At 54.2% G+C, this 15,871-nt stretch overlaps 1 protein-coding gene across 1 annotated transcript in view; it reads left to right on the plus strand.

The window, feature by feature from the left end:
* Positions 1-15,871, plus strand: part of ZNF423 (zinc finger protein 423) — a 336,529-nt gene that overhangs the window by 57,055 nt on the left and 263,603 nt on the right. Inside the window, exon 2 of the mRNA XM_082607019.1 lies at positions 3,313-3,372. Coding sequence (XP_082463145.1) covers positions 3,313-3,372 — 60 coding nt within the window. The remainder of the gene's footprint in view (positions 1-3,312; positions 3,373-15,871) is intronic.

A 15,871-nucleotide genomic window follows, 5' to 3' on the forward strand; every position in this document is an offset into this window, starting at 1 on the left:
GTTTTCTCTGAGATGCTCACCCCTCGGTGTCCATCGTGCCTGTGCAGCAGAATTCCGCTTTGGGGGTGGCTTGGGCCCCCTAGCAAGTGCCTGGCTCCAGCTTCAGGGGAGGCCTTCCTTGCTCTCTGCCTGCTGCCCTTGCCAGTTATCTTATTGTTGAAGAGACCAGCCTGGACAGAAGAGGCCTCCTGGAGGGGAGGAGAGCCTTCTCATGTTCAGGGTCGGGTAGCACAGGGCCTCGTGATGGTTATGGTGGGCGGTTGGGCGTTACTTTTTCTCATCAGGAGTGTATAAAGGATGGTGTGTTTATACCTTCAAAAAACATAATGTGGGCCAGGGGATGGGATGTCAGTGGGGTGAATGCCAGCAGTTGTAAGAAAGTGCATTCGTGCCCATGTCACTAGGCGAGTTGGCCCTCGCTGTGAGGGACGTGGTCCTGGGGATGCTGGTGTGTGATGCGGCCGTTTGCCTGTAATCATGTCTGTCACTTTGGAATTCCCCAGCTGGCGGCGTCGGGTCACCCTCCTCCTCTTCCCACCTCTGCAGTCTTATCGTCCCAGGAAACAGAGCCTTGAATCCTCCCAAGAGCTCCAGAATAGCAGATGTTTTCTCATTCTCCTTCCCATAATGGCTGAAGCCAAATCTTCGGGAGGGAAGGACTTGGCATCTTAGGGACATCCTCCGGTTCAAGGACTTGGAAGGTCACGCTTCCCAACCAAAGAACTGAGTGGACCCAAGTGTGGGGACTTTTGCCCTGATACCTGGAGTACATTGAGGGCCAAGGGAGAACGAGGGTCGTGCGTCATGTCTCGGTCCTCGGTACCCACACAGATCTTGTTGACAGTGTCCGGTGAAATGGTAGAATGATGACCTTACAAACTGGCAGCAACCTCTCAATAGAAGCAATGTATACATTACATTTTAAAGTAAGTAAATGGTGAAATGTGAAGGAAACTGACTTTCAGGTGTGGCCCTGAATGCTGCTAACAACTGCTCCTTTCATGCATGGCCTGCCTCTGATCGCTTTAAGCATTATCCGCCTGTGTTTCGGAGGCTGTCTGGCTGGAATCAGCTTGGTGAGTAATATCAGTTTTGCCCGACTCGAGATCTCGATGCGTATTTACAAAGCTGCATATTTGAAAACCCCACCCCAGCTGTAACTGGCTAAGTCAAACAATAGCTTTGGTCCCAACCCAGATCGTCTCTGCATTTCATTGTCTTGATGCCAGAGTTTCTACTCTCAGAATGCAACTTGGGAAAGAGAGAGCCCTTGGTTAGCATTCCTTGGCCTCTGCTCGGTGACGTGGATGTGCCCTCTTGGGCGAGCTGTTTCTGAGGGTTGAAAGAAAACATGTTCTCTGAGGCTCTGTTGGGGGGCTGGTGTAAGATCACGGGTGGACAATAAAGAGGGTCAGAGTCACGCAGAGCAGGACTTGTTAATTCCGAGAGCTGTTCCAGCCCTGGCACCAAACCCACCTGAGTGCTTGAGCCACTGTTCCAGTGGATGACAGCCATCATCCCACTGAATCTTCCCAATAACCCTGTGGCTTAGGTACCATTTTTACCTCCGTTTTTGAGATGGGAGAACTGAAGCCTAGAGGTTAAACAATTTGCTCAAGGTCATAATAATCGGAGGCAGAATCGGGGTTTGAAGCCGGTGTCTGACCACAGGCCAACCTGCTTGTTCCTCTCCCAGCTCGGCTGCCCAGCATGCTGTGTACCTGCCTTCTGAGGGGCAGGTTGGGGTTGCTGCTTTCCAGTCTTGAGTTGCTAGGATTCTGGACAGCATCCTCTGTATCTCAGGTGGACACAGGAGCAGCCTTCGAGATGGACAGGCCTGGGTTCCAGCCCCAGCGTTGTGTGGACTCTTTCTAGTTGTAGGACCTCCGGCATGTCACATCACCTCTCAAAGTGTGTTGATGGGGATTAAACACACTGAGAGTGGTGCCTGGCTCACAGTGTGTGCCCGTGTAGAGACAGCGACATTGCAAAGAGAACAGGGTGGTACGTGGTGGCTTCAGCCTGCACGTGTGTAGAACTTCAGAGCCCATTAAATCTGAAAAATACTGTGTATGCACATTTTTGGCTTAAACAAAGTTCCATTTTACAAAGTCCATAACCCAGCTTTAATATTATTATATGCCCTAGACTGGGATTAATTCCAGGACAAGAGCTTTATTATGCTGTATAGAATTTCTCCCGTGTTCTCCTGGTGCATGGCCTCCACGGCCACCAGCCTGGTCTCACACACCGGGCCTCAAGGTAGTGGGGACACCCCATCCCTCCCCAGCTTCATTCTGTGGCCTCTGGGGTGGAGTGGAGAAGTGAGTTGCTTTCTTTCTTTTTTTTTTTTTTAATAAATTTATTTACTTATTTTGGCTGCATTATGTCTTCGTTGCTGTGCGCGGGCTTTCTCTAGTTGCGGTGAGCGGGGGCTACTCTTCATTGTGGTGCACAGGCTTCTCATTGTGGTGGCTTCTCTTGCTGTGGAGCACAGGCTTTAGGCGCACGGGCTTCAGTAGTTGTGGCACGCGGGCTCTAGAGCACAGGCTCAGTAGTTGTGGCGCACGGGCTTAGTTCCGCGGCATGGGGGATCTTAACGGACCAGGGCTCGAACCCTTGTCCCCTGCATTGGCAGGTGGATTCTTAACCACTGCACCACCAGGGAAGTCCGGTGAGTTGCTTTCTGATGTCACTGGCCCAGGACTGCTGACCACGGGGGAGTCGACCCCAGCACGTCCTGAGGTCTGTCTGTGGGTCAGCTCTCAGTGTAGAGGATGGCATACCATGTTTTGCCAACCTCTGAGAGTCACTTGTTTGTTTCTTGGAATAATCGAGAAAGCCTTCACATCTCAGTGGTGGTCTAAGGGCTCTTGGTAGGAGGTCAGTGTCTGGAGGACCAGGGGGAGGACTGAGTCTTCACTCTACTCCTGTGAGTGTCAAATGGCTTTCTCTCAAGTGGATACTCTGATTATAGATAGTAATGGCCTGTAGCACTGTGTAGAGAAAGATTCTTATGCTGCGTCTTGTTTGAGGCAGTGCTGTGATCGATCTGTGATGTCTGCCAGGGGCACAAGGATGGGGGAACCATACAGATATAGCACTTATTTGCTGTTTATGTCTTGTTCTGATTATTTTACATCTCTGTGAAACCAACAAAGGCCTCTTTGTAGGCTTGACCCCTTTGCCCCCTGATCATGGGTATTATAGGGACCGCCACAGATGATCCTTCCTCCTTGTCCTGTGCCCCACCCCAATGACCTGTTTGCACAGATCTAAAACTCACAGGCCCGTCTCTGTTCTCTCTTTTAGTTGAAGAGGGGGAGGCCTCGGACTTCTCGCTTCCCTGGGACTCCTCCGTGACAGCATCCGGTAAGTGCCCTGATGGGGCTGGTGGGAGAGTCGGTGGGGGTCCCGGGGGGGCGGCTCAGGAACTCAGAAAGCCACCCCGCTGGTTACGGAACATATTCTTCCTGTCACATTCCTATCTCCGGTCCAGATTACCCCGTGCAACACAATTTTTATATCAGTTCCATATGGTCAATAAAATCGATTACATACAGAGACTACTATGCCTTTATTCCCCTGGGGACCGTGTTTCCATCTTGTGGGCACACTCAGATGGGCCACCACACCCCCACTACACAGGCTTTGAAGCTCCCTGCCATGGGCGTCGCTGCACATTCATTCCAACCTAACTGCATAAAAGCCATTTTAAGAGGACATTTAAACTCCAGTCAAAATCAGAATTCGTGTATTTGCCTTCCGGGAGGGGGCTGCATTGCACTCTCGGGCATGCAGACCCGAGCCCAGGCCTCCAGGAGTTGGTAACAGGGGGAGGTCAGACTTGTGGGGTGCCTGGCCATTGTGGGGGGGTGGGGGTGACTTGGTAGTCAGGGGACTTGGGTTTTGCAGCTCAGTTCTGCCCTAGCTAAGTTCCTTCCTGTGCCTCAGTTTCTCCAGCTATAAAAAGAGGTGATGAATGAGGTTTTTCTCACTGTAAAGTTCTATAATTGGGAGCTGCCTATGGAGCTTGGGATGGGAACTGGCTTGGGGTCCTTGGGAGCTCCTGAGTGGAGGGCACGGTGCTCCTGTTGGCTGTGCACCAGCTAGCACCTTCCTTGGCACCAGGGCTCTGGCTTCCTGTCTGGCAGGTGCCAGGCTCTCCTGCCTTGTCCCCTGTCCCAGGATCCTGACCACCTGGCTCCGGCTCCACAGGGGAGAATCTTGGGCCTGAGAAGACCTACGAGGGAGTCATTTAGTCCCACCGCCTTCTCTTTTAGGTGTGGAAGCTGAGGCAAGGAGGGAGGTATGATCTGGGTCAGTAGTTCCAAGAACGAGGTGTTAAGCAACAGGCATATGAACATTTAACACTTGAATGGTTACACGTTGAATTTGTGATTTTATGGCCGTGTGTGATTTAAGATGATGCAGAAGTCATTTAATTGAGAAAACTGAGTTGACAGAGTTTTAAGTAATAGTATGTAATGCTTGGAGTCAGCAAAAATCATGAAGATGGTTCCCAGATGACTGAAATTTGGGAAATGCTGGTATAGACTGGGCAGAAGGGGAGTGGGTGCCAGCACGCGAACCCAGGTTCCAGGACTCCTAGTCCAGTGCTCTTTGCAGCAGGATCTGGGCTGATTGGAGAGTCTGAAGGGTCCTGGCTGGGTCCTGGCTGACCCAGGCTTGGGCACTGTTGTGTCTGCAGGTGCCTGGCCCTTGGTGACAGGGGCTCCCTGAAGGGGCTTGTCTGAAGGCAGAATGGGGAGGTGCTCAAATTCTTGGGAGGAGGGTCCAGAGTTAGGACAGGCCTTGGGGTCCACACTGGGTAGGATAGGGGAAGGGGCTGTGCGGTCCCTGCCCTGTGGCCTTCTGTGCAGGAGAGATGCACTCCCCATGGCTGGAGGAAACACAGTGAGGTTATAAAGCTCCACATCTCATCCAGGCGCGCTGACAGACTTGGGGGTCCACGTGCTCAGGCATGCAGCCACCTCTGAAGAGGGTCCCCACTCTGCTCCGAGCCCCCGCACCAGGAAAGCACCCAGCCTGGTCATGTCCCTATAAAGTCGTCCCTCCCAGCTGTTTTCCCAGTGGTGTCAGTGGCGATAAGACAGTCAAGGACAGCCGCGGGGTGCCAGGAGGGCGCTGGCAGTGTTGCGGTGGATGGAGAGGCTGGTGCAGGGAGCGTCAGGCGCCTGGGCTGCGTCCCTAGGGCCTCCCTGCAGAAGGCAGGGCAGTGCCAAGGGGCTGCACGGGGGCCTGCGTTCTGCGGTGCCCTGAGGCCACAGTGGAATGGCCAGCCCTCGGGCCTCCAGGGGCGCTCGGGAGTGGCGAAGGTTGTGGGACTTGCCCGTTTCCAGCCAAGAGCTGAGCACGCCCCACACGCGTGTGCGGGAAGAGGTGCACCGCTCCTTGTGAGTCTCTCCGGCCCTCAGGGACTCCCTGGTGCCAGTCAGCTTTGGATCATCTGCTCGGAGATGGGGAAAGGGAGGGCAAAGCATCCCGGGCATTGGATAGTCCACAGCCGGGCAATGGATTGTTTTGTTTTCTTTGGCCCGTTTCTGAAGATTTTCTTACAGTGCATTCATGTGATAAATTTTCCTTCCCAATTCTGTTGGGCTTGGGCTATTAAAGTCAGCTTGTATTCCCTGAGCACGGGGCTTGTGAGATGGAGCAAATCCCGGGTGGCAGGATGAGGTTGGTTTGGGAGGCAGCCCTGGAGCCGGGCATGGATGTTTAGTGAACACTTACTTGGTATGTGCCAGGGCATGGAGCAAAGCTTTACCTCCAGTATCTCATTGGGCCATCACGACAACCCTGTGAGGTGGGTGCTATTTCCAGCAGCAACTCCAGAATTTCTCCCTGGGCTGGTTGGGGGCCGCCATCTGGTAGAGGACAGGGCCAAAGGCCTGGTTGAAGCTGCTTTAGTATAATGCTTTTCATTAAGCTGAGAAAATGTCACTTGGCTGCATCAGAAAATGGGGGCAGGTGCCAAAGAAGATTATGGGGGAGCAAAGCCTCCCAAGCCACCCTTGGCACCGTTACTGAGAATTGCTGTCCTCATTTGGCGGATAAGGGAAGGAGGCTTGGAGCGGTATAGTAGCGGATCCACAGTCCCCAGCCAGGATGCTGTGGAGAAGGGACTCGAACCCAAGTCCTCCTGCAGCCAGAGCCTGGGGTTTAACCTCTGCACCGCCTGACACTGGCTGGTAGACAGCTGAGCAGACACCTGAAGGCATCCTGGGGGCTTTGGGAAGGTCCCTGGCGGCACAGGACCCAAGGTGGCCATGGAGGATCTTTTAGCTCATCAGTCCAGAGGAATGCAGGGTGAGGTGAAGAGGGTGGGCGGAGAGCGTCTTAGCAGGAGTGCAGAGCTTTGAGTACCAGGCAGCTCCTCTTTGTGGGGACCCAGCCTGCCTGGGGTGCAAACTTCCCCTTGCCTGCTTTTCCTGGCTCTGGGAATGTGATGGAGAACCCCAATAAAGAAGCAGAATGCACAGTGGCGTCCGCTACCCGTGGGGACCCTGTGGCCACTGCCCCCAGCAACAACCTGGCCTGCTTTGTCTGTGCCCTTGAGTCGGGGCCCTGACAGTCATGGAGAGCCCGGCTTGGCAGGGAGGGGAGTAAAGTGATCGGCTCACAGCAGTTCTCCCGCCTGGCCATGGGGTCACGGGAGGAGGGAGCCCACTCTTGCCCCTCTGCTGGCGAACATGGGGCTGCTGATAGTGGAACCGGGGGAAGAAGCACTGCTTTCAGAGCCGAGGGATGGGGGTGCCTAGTAGATGTGGGGTTTTAAATCATCTCCCGTTGCGTCCTGTTTTTTCTTATCCATAAAAAGGGGGATGAAGGGACAATATCTTATAAAGAGACAATTTAAGTGAGAGAATTTTTTTTAACATCTTTATTGGAGTATAATTGCTCTACAATGTTGTGTTCATTTCTGCTGTATAACAAAGTGAATCAGCTATATGTATACATATATCCCCTTTTCCCCTCCCTCTTGCGTCCCCCTCCCACCCTCCCTATCCCACCCCTCTAGGTGGTCACAAAGCACCGAGGTGATCTCCCTGTGCTATGCGGCTGCGTCCCACTAGCTATCTATTTTATAAGTGAGAGAAATTCTTAACCTGTTTTGAGCCACAGATGCCTTTGAGCATCCAAGGGAAGAAAGCATGTGGATTCTCTTCACAAATGCACAGAGCATTTTGCATGTGATTTGGGGTGGGGGCGTCACAGATTACTCCCAAGCTCTTCTTCTTGCCGGGCCATGGGTTCAAACTCTTCAGAAGTGTGAGAGTCCTTTGTGAAAGCCCCACAGGGGTCCCAAGCTCAAAGGCCCATCCGAGGTGGGCTGGTATCACAAGGTGAGCGGGCAGGTTTGGGGGGCACTGTGAATTGCGACCCAGGCCCTGCTCTGGGGGCAGCCGTCCCTCAGTGCTAGCTGATTGTGACAGGGCACCTGGCCCCAGAATCTCCACATCATCAGAGTTTTTAAAAGAGAAGCCAGAAAGCTGGATTTTCATATGATATCATCAGATTAAAAAATGAACAATGCGTATCTTTTTAAAGCAGCTTTATTGAGGTATAGTATGAGGGTCCCAATCTTTCTACATCTTCACTAATACGTGTACTTTATCTTTTTTGGGGGGGATTCTAGGCTTCCTGGATGTGGAATGGTATCTCATTTGGGGCAATTCATATATCCGAAACACACTGCTCAGGTCAAAGGGTGTCCTTCTGCCGGCTGGTTTCAGCCTGGCCACCGTTAGAAGGTTGCCCAGTGTGTCTTTACCAAGGTTCCACTTCCCAGGTTTGACTTTCCAGGCCTCTCTGCTTCCCGTCACCTGCCCCCAGCCCAGCTCAGTGGGGAGGCCCTTCCTCCCTTCAGTGCTTCCTCTCTCTTCCCTCGATCCCTTTTGCAATGAGGTGTCCGAGTGGCAGGCACCGGGATGATCGTAAGCTTACTGTGTGGGGTTTCAGGGAACCAACCCAACCAAACTGAGCTTTGCCTCCCTTCCCCTGGTCACCAAGTTTGAGCTGGGAGATGAAGGGGCTCATCTTTGTGTAAATGTCTAATCACAGTCTCACTGGAACCTCCCACCTCCCTGGACCAGGTTTCGGGACAGGTTGGGCTTCCTTCCACCATGGCTGCTCTGGACCAAGCTGGGGATGCAGTGCCAGAAGGGTCTGGGGGTGGTCTGGAGACGGAAAACAGTTAATTTGTTGACAAATGCTCATTGTCAATGCCTGGGCAGGTTAGCCAGGTTTATTTCTGGCGTGGTGACACACACACACTTGTGGTTGGAGAGAAACACTCAATATAATCAACTGTTTGTGATGGCCCAGCAGCCTGAGACCTTATTGGTGTGATCGGAGTTTCAGGCCTTGCTGCCACGTTACAGGTCTCATTGTTCTGGTTAATGAAACCAACATTCCAATTTATGAGCCACTTCTAGGAGCCAGTCCTCCTTCTCAGTGCTTTTCACATATAGAAAGTGAGGCACAGAGACGCTAGTGACCTGCTTCAGGGTCACACAGCCAGGAAGTGGCAGAGCTGGGATTTGAACCCAGGCAGCTCAGGCATGAAGGTAGCATCTAAACTGTAAATGGCAGATCTGCCTATGAGAATGTTGTTTCAGGCTCTTCATTTCAGGGGATCTAGAGGCTTGGTGGGGGGGTCAGCTCAGTGACCAGGTCCCTCCTGGGTCAGGTGGGAGAGTCTAACTAGGGCCAGACCTCCTGGTTTGCTGCCCGGAAGGAGAGGAGGTGCCTGTTTTGAAGGCCTTGTGCACATTTCCCCAATTCAAAGACCAGGTCTGGAAAACACTGGGTCAGGCTCTCTTTAGAGACTCCCACCAGCCTGACCCCAGCCCACCTCCCCCTGGGCCTCTGCTTATGACCATCCTTGGGTGTGGGGCATGTGTGCGCTTTGTGGGGTCAGGGGGAGGCTGTGTTAGGGCTGCAGGCTCTGAGACCTGCTCAGCAGGGAGATTAGAGTGGCATCTGGGTGTCTGGTTTCTGGGGGGCCTCTTGGGGGAGGGATGCTGGAAGGCTTTCCTTTTCCTTTTCCTTTTTTTTTTTTTTTTTTTTTTTGCGGTACGCGGGCCTCTCACTGTTGTGGCCTCTCCCGTTGCGGAGCACAGGCTCCGGACGCGCAGGCTCAGCGGCCATGGCTCATGGGCCCAGCCGCTCCTCGGCATGTGGCATCTTCCCAGACCGGGGCACGAACCCGTGTCCCCTGCATCGGCAGGCGGACTCTCAGCCACTGCGCCACCAGGGAAGCCCCTCCTTTTCCTTTTAATCGGACTCTGGGTAAGCTGCGGGGTAGCGGCAGTGGTCAGTGCGCCCACCACGGACAAAGGTGGCAGCCTCCTCACCCCCTGCAGCCCTTTACATCCACATTGTGACCAGTGGGGTGGACGGAAATGTCTGGAAGACTGGGCCTTTCACCGCAGGGAGTTGAGCCCCCTCGGTGCAGCCCAGCCTGCACTTCTGAACCTTCTCAGAGCTGCCTCCCCACCCCACTTGTGTTTTCCTAGAGCATGTATTTATTATTTCAACTACTTCACAGAGACTCCACCCACTACCTTGTGCTTCTGCACACTTGCTGTTTACATTTCTCTTGGCCCCTTTGCCAGCTCCATCCGTGTATAAAACCCTTCTCTCTAGATGAAGTGCAGGGTGAGTGCACCGGTGGGGTCCGTATAGCCCCCATGAGCCCCGAGCTTCCTGGAACCCCTGGATCCACATATCCTGCCCTTCTTAGCAGCTACATGGGGCTCTCTGGGTGGATGGGCATTCGTTTTCTGAACTGCCCCTCCCTGCTGGACACTTGGACTGCGTTCAGTTTTGGAATCATAAACAATGCTCCGACCAATGTCTTTGTGTAGGTGGTCTTTTCCCCTTTGGAGTTTTTCTCAGGGGCTCCCAGGACCTTTAAACTTTTTCTTCAATCCTCAAATCAAGGCTGGAGAGACTGTCTCCCTCTCTCCCCTCCTCTCCCCTGGGGCCCCTCACCCTGAATTCTTTCCTGAGTGACCGTCGTAACCTGGCTCATCAGTGAGGGTGTCCCAGCCCCTTTCCCCGCGATCCCGGGGCCCGCGACAGAAGCTTCCAGGTGCCCCTTGGCTCCCGGCTGGCTTGGCTGGCGCTATCCACCTCCTGTGCTCGAGCCCCCAACCCAGTCATTTCCTCGACGAGGACCAGGGGACATTTTAAAGGAGTAGAAAAGTCCTGAATAGATGTAGAATTTCTTAGCATTTTAAAGACTTAAGAAATGCGTTTTTATATGGGGCCAGCTGGGGAGTTTCTCATTAGCTCGGCTGGGGCGTCTGTGGGGAGTTGAGCTGAGTGGAGCCAGGCAGGCTGGGTAGGAAGATGCGGTGGCCCCGAGCTCACCGGGGGGAGCGCGGCAGGCATGCGCTGGCTGGTCTGCACCGTGGACCCCTGGCCAGCACAGGAGGCCTCAGAAACCTTCAGGTGGTGACTGGAGCTGAGAGGTGGCCATTCTGTTACCATGGTGAGCAGTCCACGAGGTAGGGCGTCTGTGCCCTGTGTGCACACGGAGGCATGCACTTGTGTGTGTGTGTGTATGTGTGAGTGTGCCCAGGTGCCTCGGCCCTGACTCAAACCCCTGGGGGCTCTGGGGCCTCTGCACCCCTCTGTGCGGCATCCTGGGCCCCTGGGGCTGACTTGGACCAGTTCTCCGAGGGGGATGTGGTGTTTCCTGCCCACCCTTTCCTCTGGCTCTGGACCAGCCAGGGGCCCCTGCTGGGCTGCACTGTACATCGCTTCCTCTGTGCCGTGTCTGCTGTGCACATGTGCATGTGCACGTGTGTGCTGGTACCCAGGGTACGGGTGAGGGAGTGTGTGTGTGTGTGTGTGTGTGTGTGTGTGTGTGTGTGTGTGGTCTCTCTTCTGATTCCCTTTTTCCTCCCCCATGGCCTGGCTGATGGTTTCGCTGGAGTGAAACCAGAGTGGGGCTTGTCTTGCTGGTTTCACCTCTCTGGGTGGACTTGCAGCTTCCTCAGAGGCAGGGGCTCTGTGTCATTTGTCCTGTACCTGCAGGCTGGCGCACAGCAGCTGCTCTGCCATTGTACCCTTGCTCTTTGTAGCGAGGTTGCCTGCTCCTAGCCCCGCTGATTGAGGACTGTCCACTCCAGCAAGCCCGGTGTCCCCCTTCTCCTCTCCTGGTGCTCCTGGGCTTTTTGGGGGCATCAGTAATGAGGACTGTAATGTTGGACGGGCTGGTCCTACTTTCTCCAGCCTTGAGTGCTCCCTAAGGTCCAGGACTCCACTGGTGGATGGTGGAAATCATCCGTTTTCTGGTGACTGGAAGCCTGGCTATAAACCAGGGCCACAGTCAGGTGTGTATGTGGGTGTGGGCCTGTGGGTGATGATGACTTTGTTCCTTAGGACTTTGGGGAGGTCTCTCCATGTTTTCCAGGCATGGTTTATATTGGCTCAGCTCAAACTCGACCATGTAGGCAAATTTGGTGATCTTGTTAAAAATGCAGGTTCTGACTCAGCTGTTCTGGATGGGGCCTGGGATTCTGCATTTCTACCCAGCTCTAGAGTGGTGTTGATGGCTCACACGCCACCCAGAGTAGCCAGGACTTAGAGGGTTTGATGAGTTAAGCCCTCTCGCCCACTCCCCTTGACCTTTGCTCTGGCCGGGCTCTCTGCCTGGGGAGCTCATCCTTCAAAGCTCAGCCTACATGATGCCTCCTCCGGGAAGCATCCCGTGATAGCCCTGCTGTAATTATTGTGCCTGCCCCTGGGCCTCGGGGGCCGCCCTGATCCTGGCCCTCACTGCCCTTTGCTTGGTTATGACGTTCCTTCTGTACGTGCCCGGTTCCCTTGCTGCTCTGCTCACTCCTTCAGGCAGTGACCATGTCTGATTCTCTGCGCTCCCAGACCCCAGCTCTGGCTCGGTAACTGACGGATACCCAGCGAATGTTGGCCAAGGTGGAGAACGTCACTTCTCCCTCTTCATCTGTATTTTCCCTTAGCAGTTCAGGGCCACATTTTGGTTCACTTTGTTAAGAGCAAGAAGTAGGTTTGAGGTCGAGACACTTACTAGTTGTGTGACCTCGAGTAAGTGACTTAACCTCTCTGTACTTTCCATTTCGTCATGTGGATGGAATGGGGATACTTATCCTGCTTCCTAGGGCCATTGTGAGGATTATATGAGGGAAGGCCTGTAGGTTAGCCTTGCCCCTGAGGGTGGCACCTGGTGCTCTCCACTTTTATTCTTTTTTTTTTTTGCGGTACGCGGGCCTCTCACTGTTGTGGCCTCTCCTGTTGCGGAGCACAGGCTCCGGACGCACAGGCTCAGCGGCCATGGCTCACGGGCCTAGCTGCTCCGCGGCATGTGGGATCCTCCCGGACCGGGGCACGAACCCGCGTCCCCTGCATCGGCAGGCAGACTCTCAACCACTGCGCCACCAGGGAAGCCCCTCCACTTTTATTCTTGATAACACATTGATAATACATCAAGGGAAGCTTGGCTTGGAGCTTAGCTCAGCCTGGATCTGTGTGGTCAACAGAGAAGGCTCTGATGGGCCCCTCCCTTCCTCCTTCCCCTTGTCTCAACTGGCAGTCTCTAGGCATTGTCACAGTGGGCAGGGCACTCACGCCTTCATCCCCATGCAGGGTTGGGGTGGGACTGAGTCCTCAGGAGACCACCCTCACTTAGCTGACCCTGGCTGGTGGGGCGCTGCTTGTTTCCCAAGTGGGGAAGGCTGGGTGTGGTTGGGAGTTGGCAGGGGTTGGTGGGCAGGGTCTGGTCTGAAAGGCAGAGGCTCTGAGGCTGTCATATGATCAGGCTCCTTCCCTGGGTGGAGCTTGATGCATCCACTGTGCAGCCATGGATGGCCAGTAGGAAATGGCCAAGGTCAGCCCAGTTGTGCCACCTGGCTGGTCCTGGCATCCTGGATGGGCACTCTGCAGGGCCCAGCTTCTGGGATGGGTATGGTGAGCACTGTGTCAACCACTGTCCTGCTGTAGGCTGTGGGCAGCCCACAGGGGTTAGGCGGTTGTCATCTCAGCTGACACTCTTAAAATTCTTGAGCATGAGGCAGGTGTGGGTACGTGCGCATGTTCTCTCTCTCTCTCTCTCTTTCTCTCCATGCATGTATTAGGTTGAGCTTGCCTAGCTGATACCTGCCTGGTTCAAAAAACCATTATTTTGCCCACACTGATAATTCTTTTTTCCTTTGTTGTGGTTGGTGCTTTAACTGATGGCTGCTGGCCATACTTGGTAGTAGTTAGCTCATCAGACTGATACTGAATCCAGTAAATAGGAGACACTTTTACTTCTGCTATTCCACTTCTCTGGGCTAAATGCTTTGCAAACTGTGCAAGGTTGTGGAGGCAGGGGCAGTGCCTGCTTTGCTCACTGTTGTATCCTCAGTTACCGTAATTATAAGCAACTGTAATAACAATAACAAAAAACAACCGTCTAGTGAGCATTCGCTGGGGCCAGGTGGGGGCCATGTACCTGACATGCATCTTTCATTTAACCCTCCTTAACCACAGCTGGTAGGAAGTAGTATCACTCCCATCTCACAGATGAGCAGTTGAGGCTCAGAGAGGTTGAGAGACAGGTGCAGGCTTTCACAGCTGGTCCGGGCCTGAGCAGGATTTGAACCTGGGTTGGTTTTGTCTGAGTCCAGGGCCCACTCTTCTGTAGTTGCTAGTTCACAGCGACCTAGGACCCAATGGAGATGTAATGCATCTTTGTGGGATGACATCCCAGAGGATGTGCTAAGAACCCTAAAGAGGTCATGGTAGTGACACACCACGAGTGAGAGGCCGCCAGGGCCAGTGTGGGAATGAGTGACTGCTGACGGGCACAGGCCCGGGAGTGTTCTTCAACGGTGACATGTAACAGTGGCAAGTCATTTTGTGCATGCTCGTGCGCACACACACACTATGTACACTTGCTCACAAACATAAGCACACGTGCACACACATTCACACACGTACATACGCACCCCCACAGTGCACACGTACACACACTCACACAGCGCACGTATACATTCACATGTGTTCCTCCATACCTCACATGCACACACATGTACGCACGTGTGCACGTGCATGCATTGAGTGTGCTCACACGCACCCACATGTGCACAGGGCACATATGCACACACTTACAGACATGAGCACATACACAGACATACACACATGTGCACCACACACCCATCCTCACCCCTAGGCTTGCAGATGAGTAGAAAGAGCTGCTTCTGGGACATCTCTTTTCAAGGATGCGGACAGTTCTCCCCACCCAGGTGGGTGCCCAAGATGTCCAGGTTGCCTCCTTACCCTGGGTTTCCTCTCTTCGGTTCCTTTGTTGTACGCTCGGGGCTTCAGACATTCTTTCTGTCCAAAGATCTGCACCTCTGCTGTTGGAGCTGGGCCTGGGCGGAGCCGGGTGCAGACACAGACCCCAGTGCCCATCCATCCGTGTGCCTGCCCAGCCTGCTCTGGCCCACGTGCGCCCCACCCCCAATTTGGACATGACTTCATTTCCACTCTGCACCTGCCACTTTAAGAGCCCAGGGCCTAGTCGGCCTGTCCCCAGGGTCGGGCTGGGGGAGGCTGGACAGCTGCGGGCTGGGGGAGAATTGTTAGCTCCCAGGGGCCTCTTGGAGCCCGGGCAATGCTGTGGAAACTGAAACAAAGGCCGACAATGGCCTCCTTCCCTCCCTGGGCGGCCTCGGAGCAGGGCCTGCATGGGCGGCCTCTGGGGGCCCCTGTTATTTCCTGTGCTGGCTGCGGGGCTCCTGGCCAGCCACAGTGGGCAGGAAGCGGGGCAGGGCATCTCCTCCCCACCCGCCAGGCTGGCCCTCAGGCCAGAGGAGCTGCTTCTGTGAGCCGGGCCAGAGCGGCCCGCCTGCCCCGCCATACCCCGCTCGGAGCCTGCTTGGCTGAGGCCTGCCCTGCTCCCATCTGCCTGGGCTTCCTGGACGGGAAACCTGACCCCATCCCCGCTGCCCTCTCCCTGATGCAGACCCCACGTGCTCCACCATCTGCGCGGGAGGCTGTGTGTCTGCCCCCCCAGCCTTTGTGGCTAGAGTGCTGGCCCTTCAGAACTGAGGACAAGGTGGGGCAGGGAGCCTTGGGTTGGTTATTGCTAAATTCCTCAGGGATTGTGCTAGAAGGAAGCTTAGGTTTAGTATTAAGGTTAAGGTTAGCGTGAGGTTTACCATCCCTCGACACCAAAAAGACAGGAGTTTTGCATGAGGTTGAAGCAGACTGACCTTTGTTTCAGTCCTGGCTTTATCACCTTTTTGTTCATCACCTAATTATCAGGTGTCTGTCTGTGCCGTCTAGGCCACAGGGATGCCTAGGATGGTCGTGTGCCCTCCAGACCCACATTCTAGGGCGAGGAGACAGGGAGCAGGTGAACACACACAGCAACACTCTTGGCTTCTTAGCTGTGAGGATGGACTTGATGCACTTATTCACCTCCTCATGGCTCAGTTTCCTGATTTGTAAAGTGGGAAGACTGAAGCCCTACCTTGTGACATTGTTATGTGAATGAGTGAGAGGAAAGATGTGCCTTCAGCAGAGTGCCTGGCACACAGCAAGCAACCGACAAACACCAGCTCTGGGGATTATTAATGAAACAAGATGAGGGGCCCAGGTGTCATTCATTGGTCAGCTAAAATAATTGATGAAAGAACTAATTATGTCAGCAGCCTAAGGTCAGGGTCATCAGGCAGGTGAGCTTCCTGGCAGCCTAAGGCAAAAGAGAAATAGGATAAAGGGCAGTGTGGCCCCTTCTGTCTGATTCAAGTACTTGGGACAGACAAACATTTTCCCCTGGCACTAAATGCTGAGGAATTTACTGTGTGGATCC

Source organism: Mesoplodon mirus (assembly GCF_964341445.2).
Source record: "Mesoplodon mirus genome assembly, chromosome: 19".
Lineage (NCBI taxonomy): Eukaryota > Metazoa > Chordata > Mammalia > Artiodactyla > Ziphiidae > Mesoplodon > Mesoplodon mirus.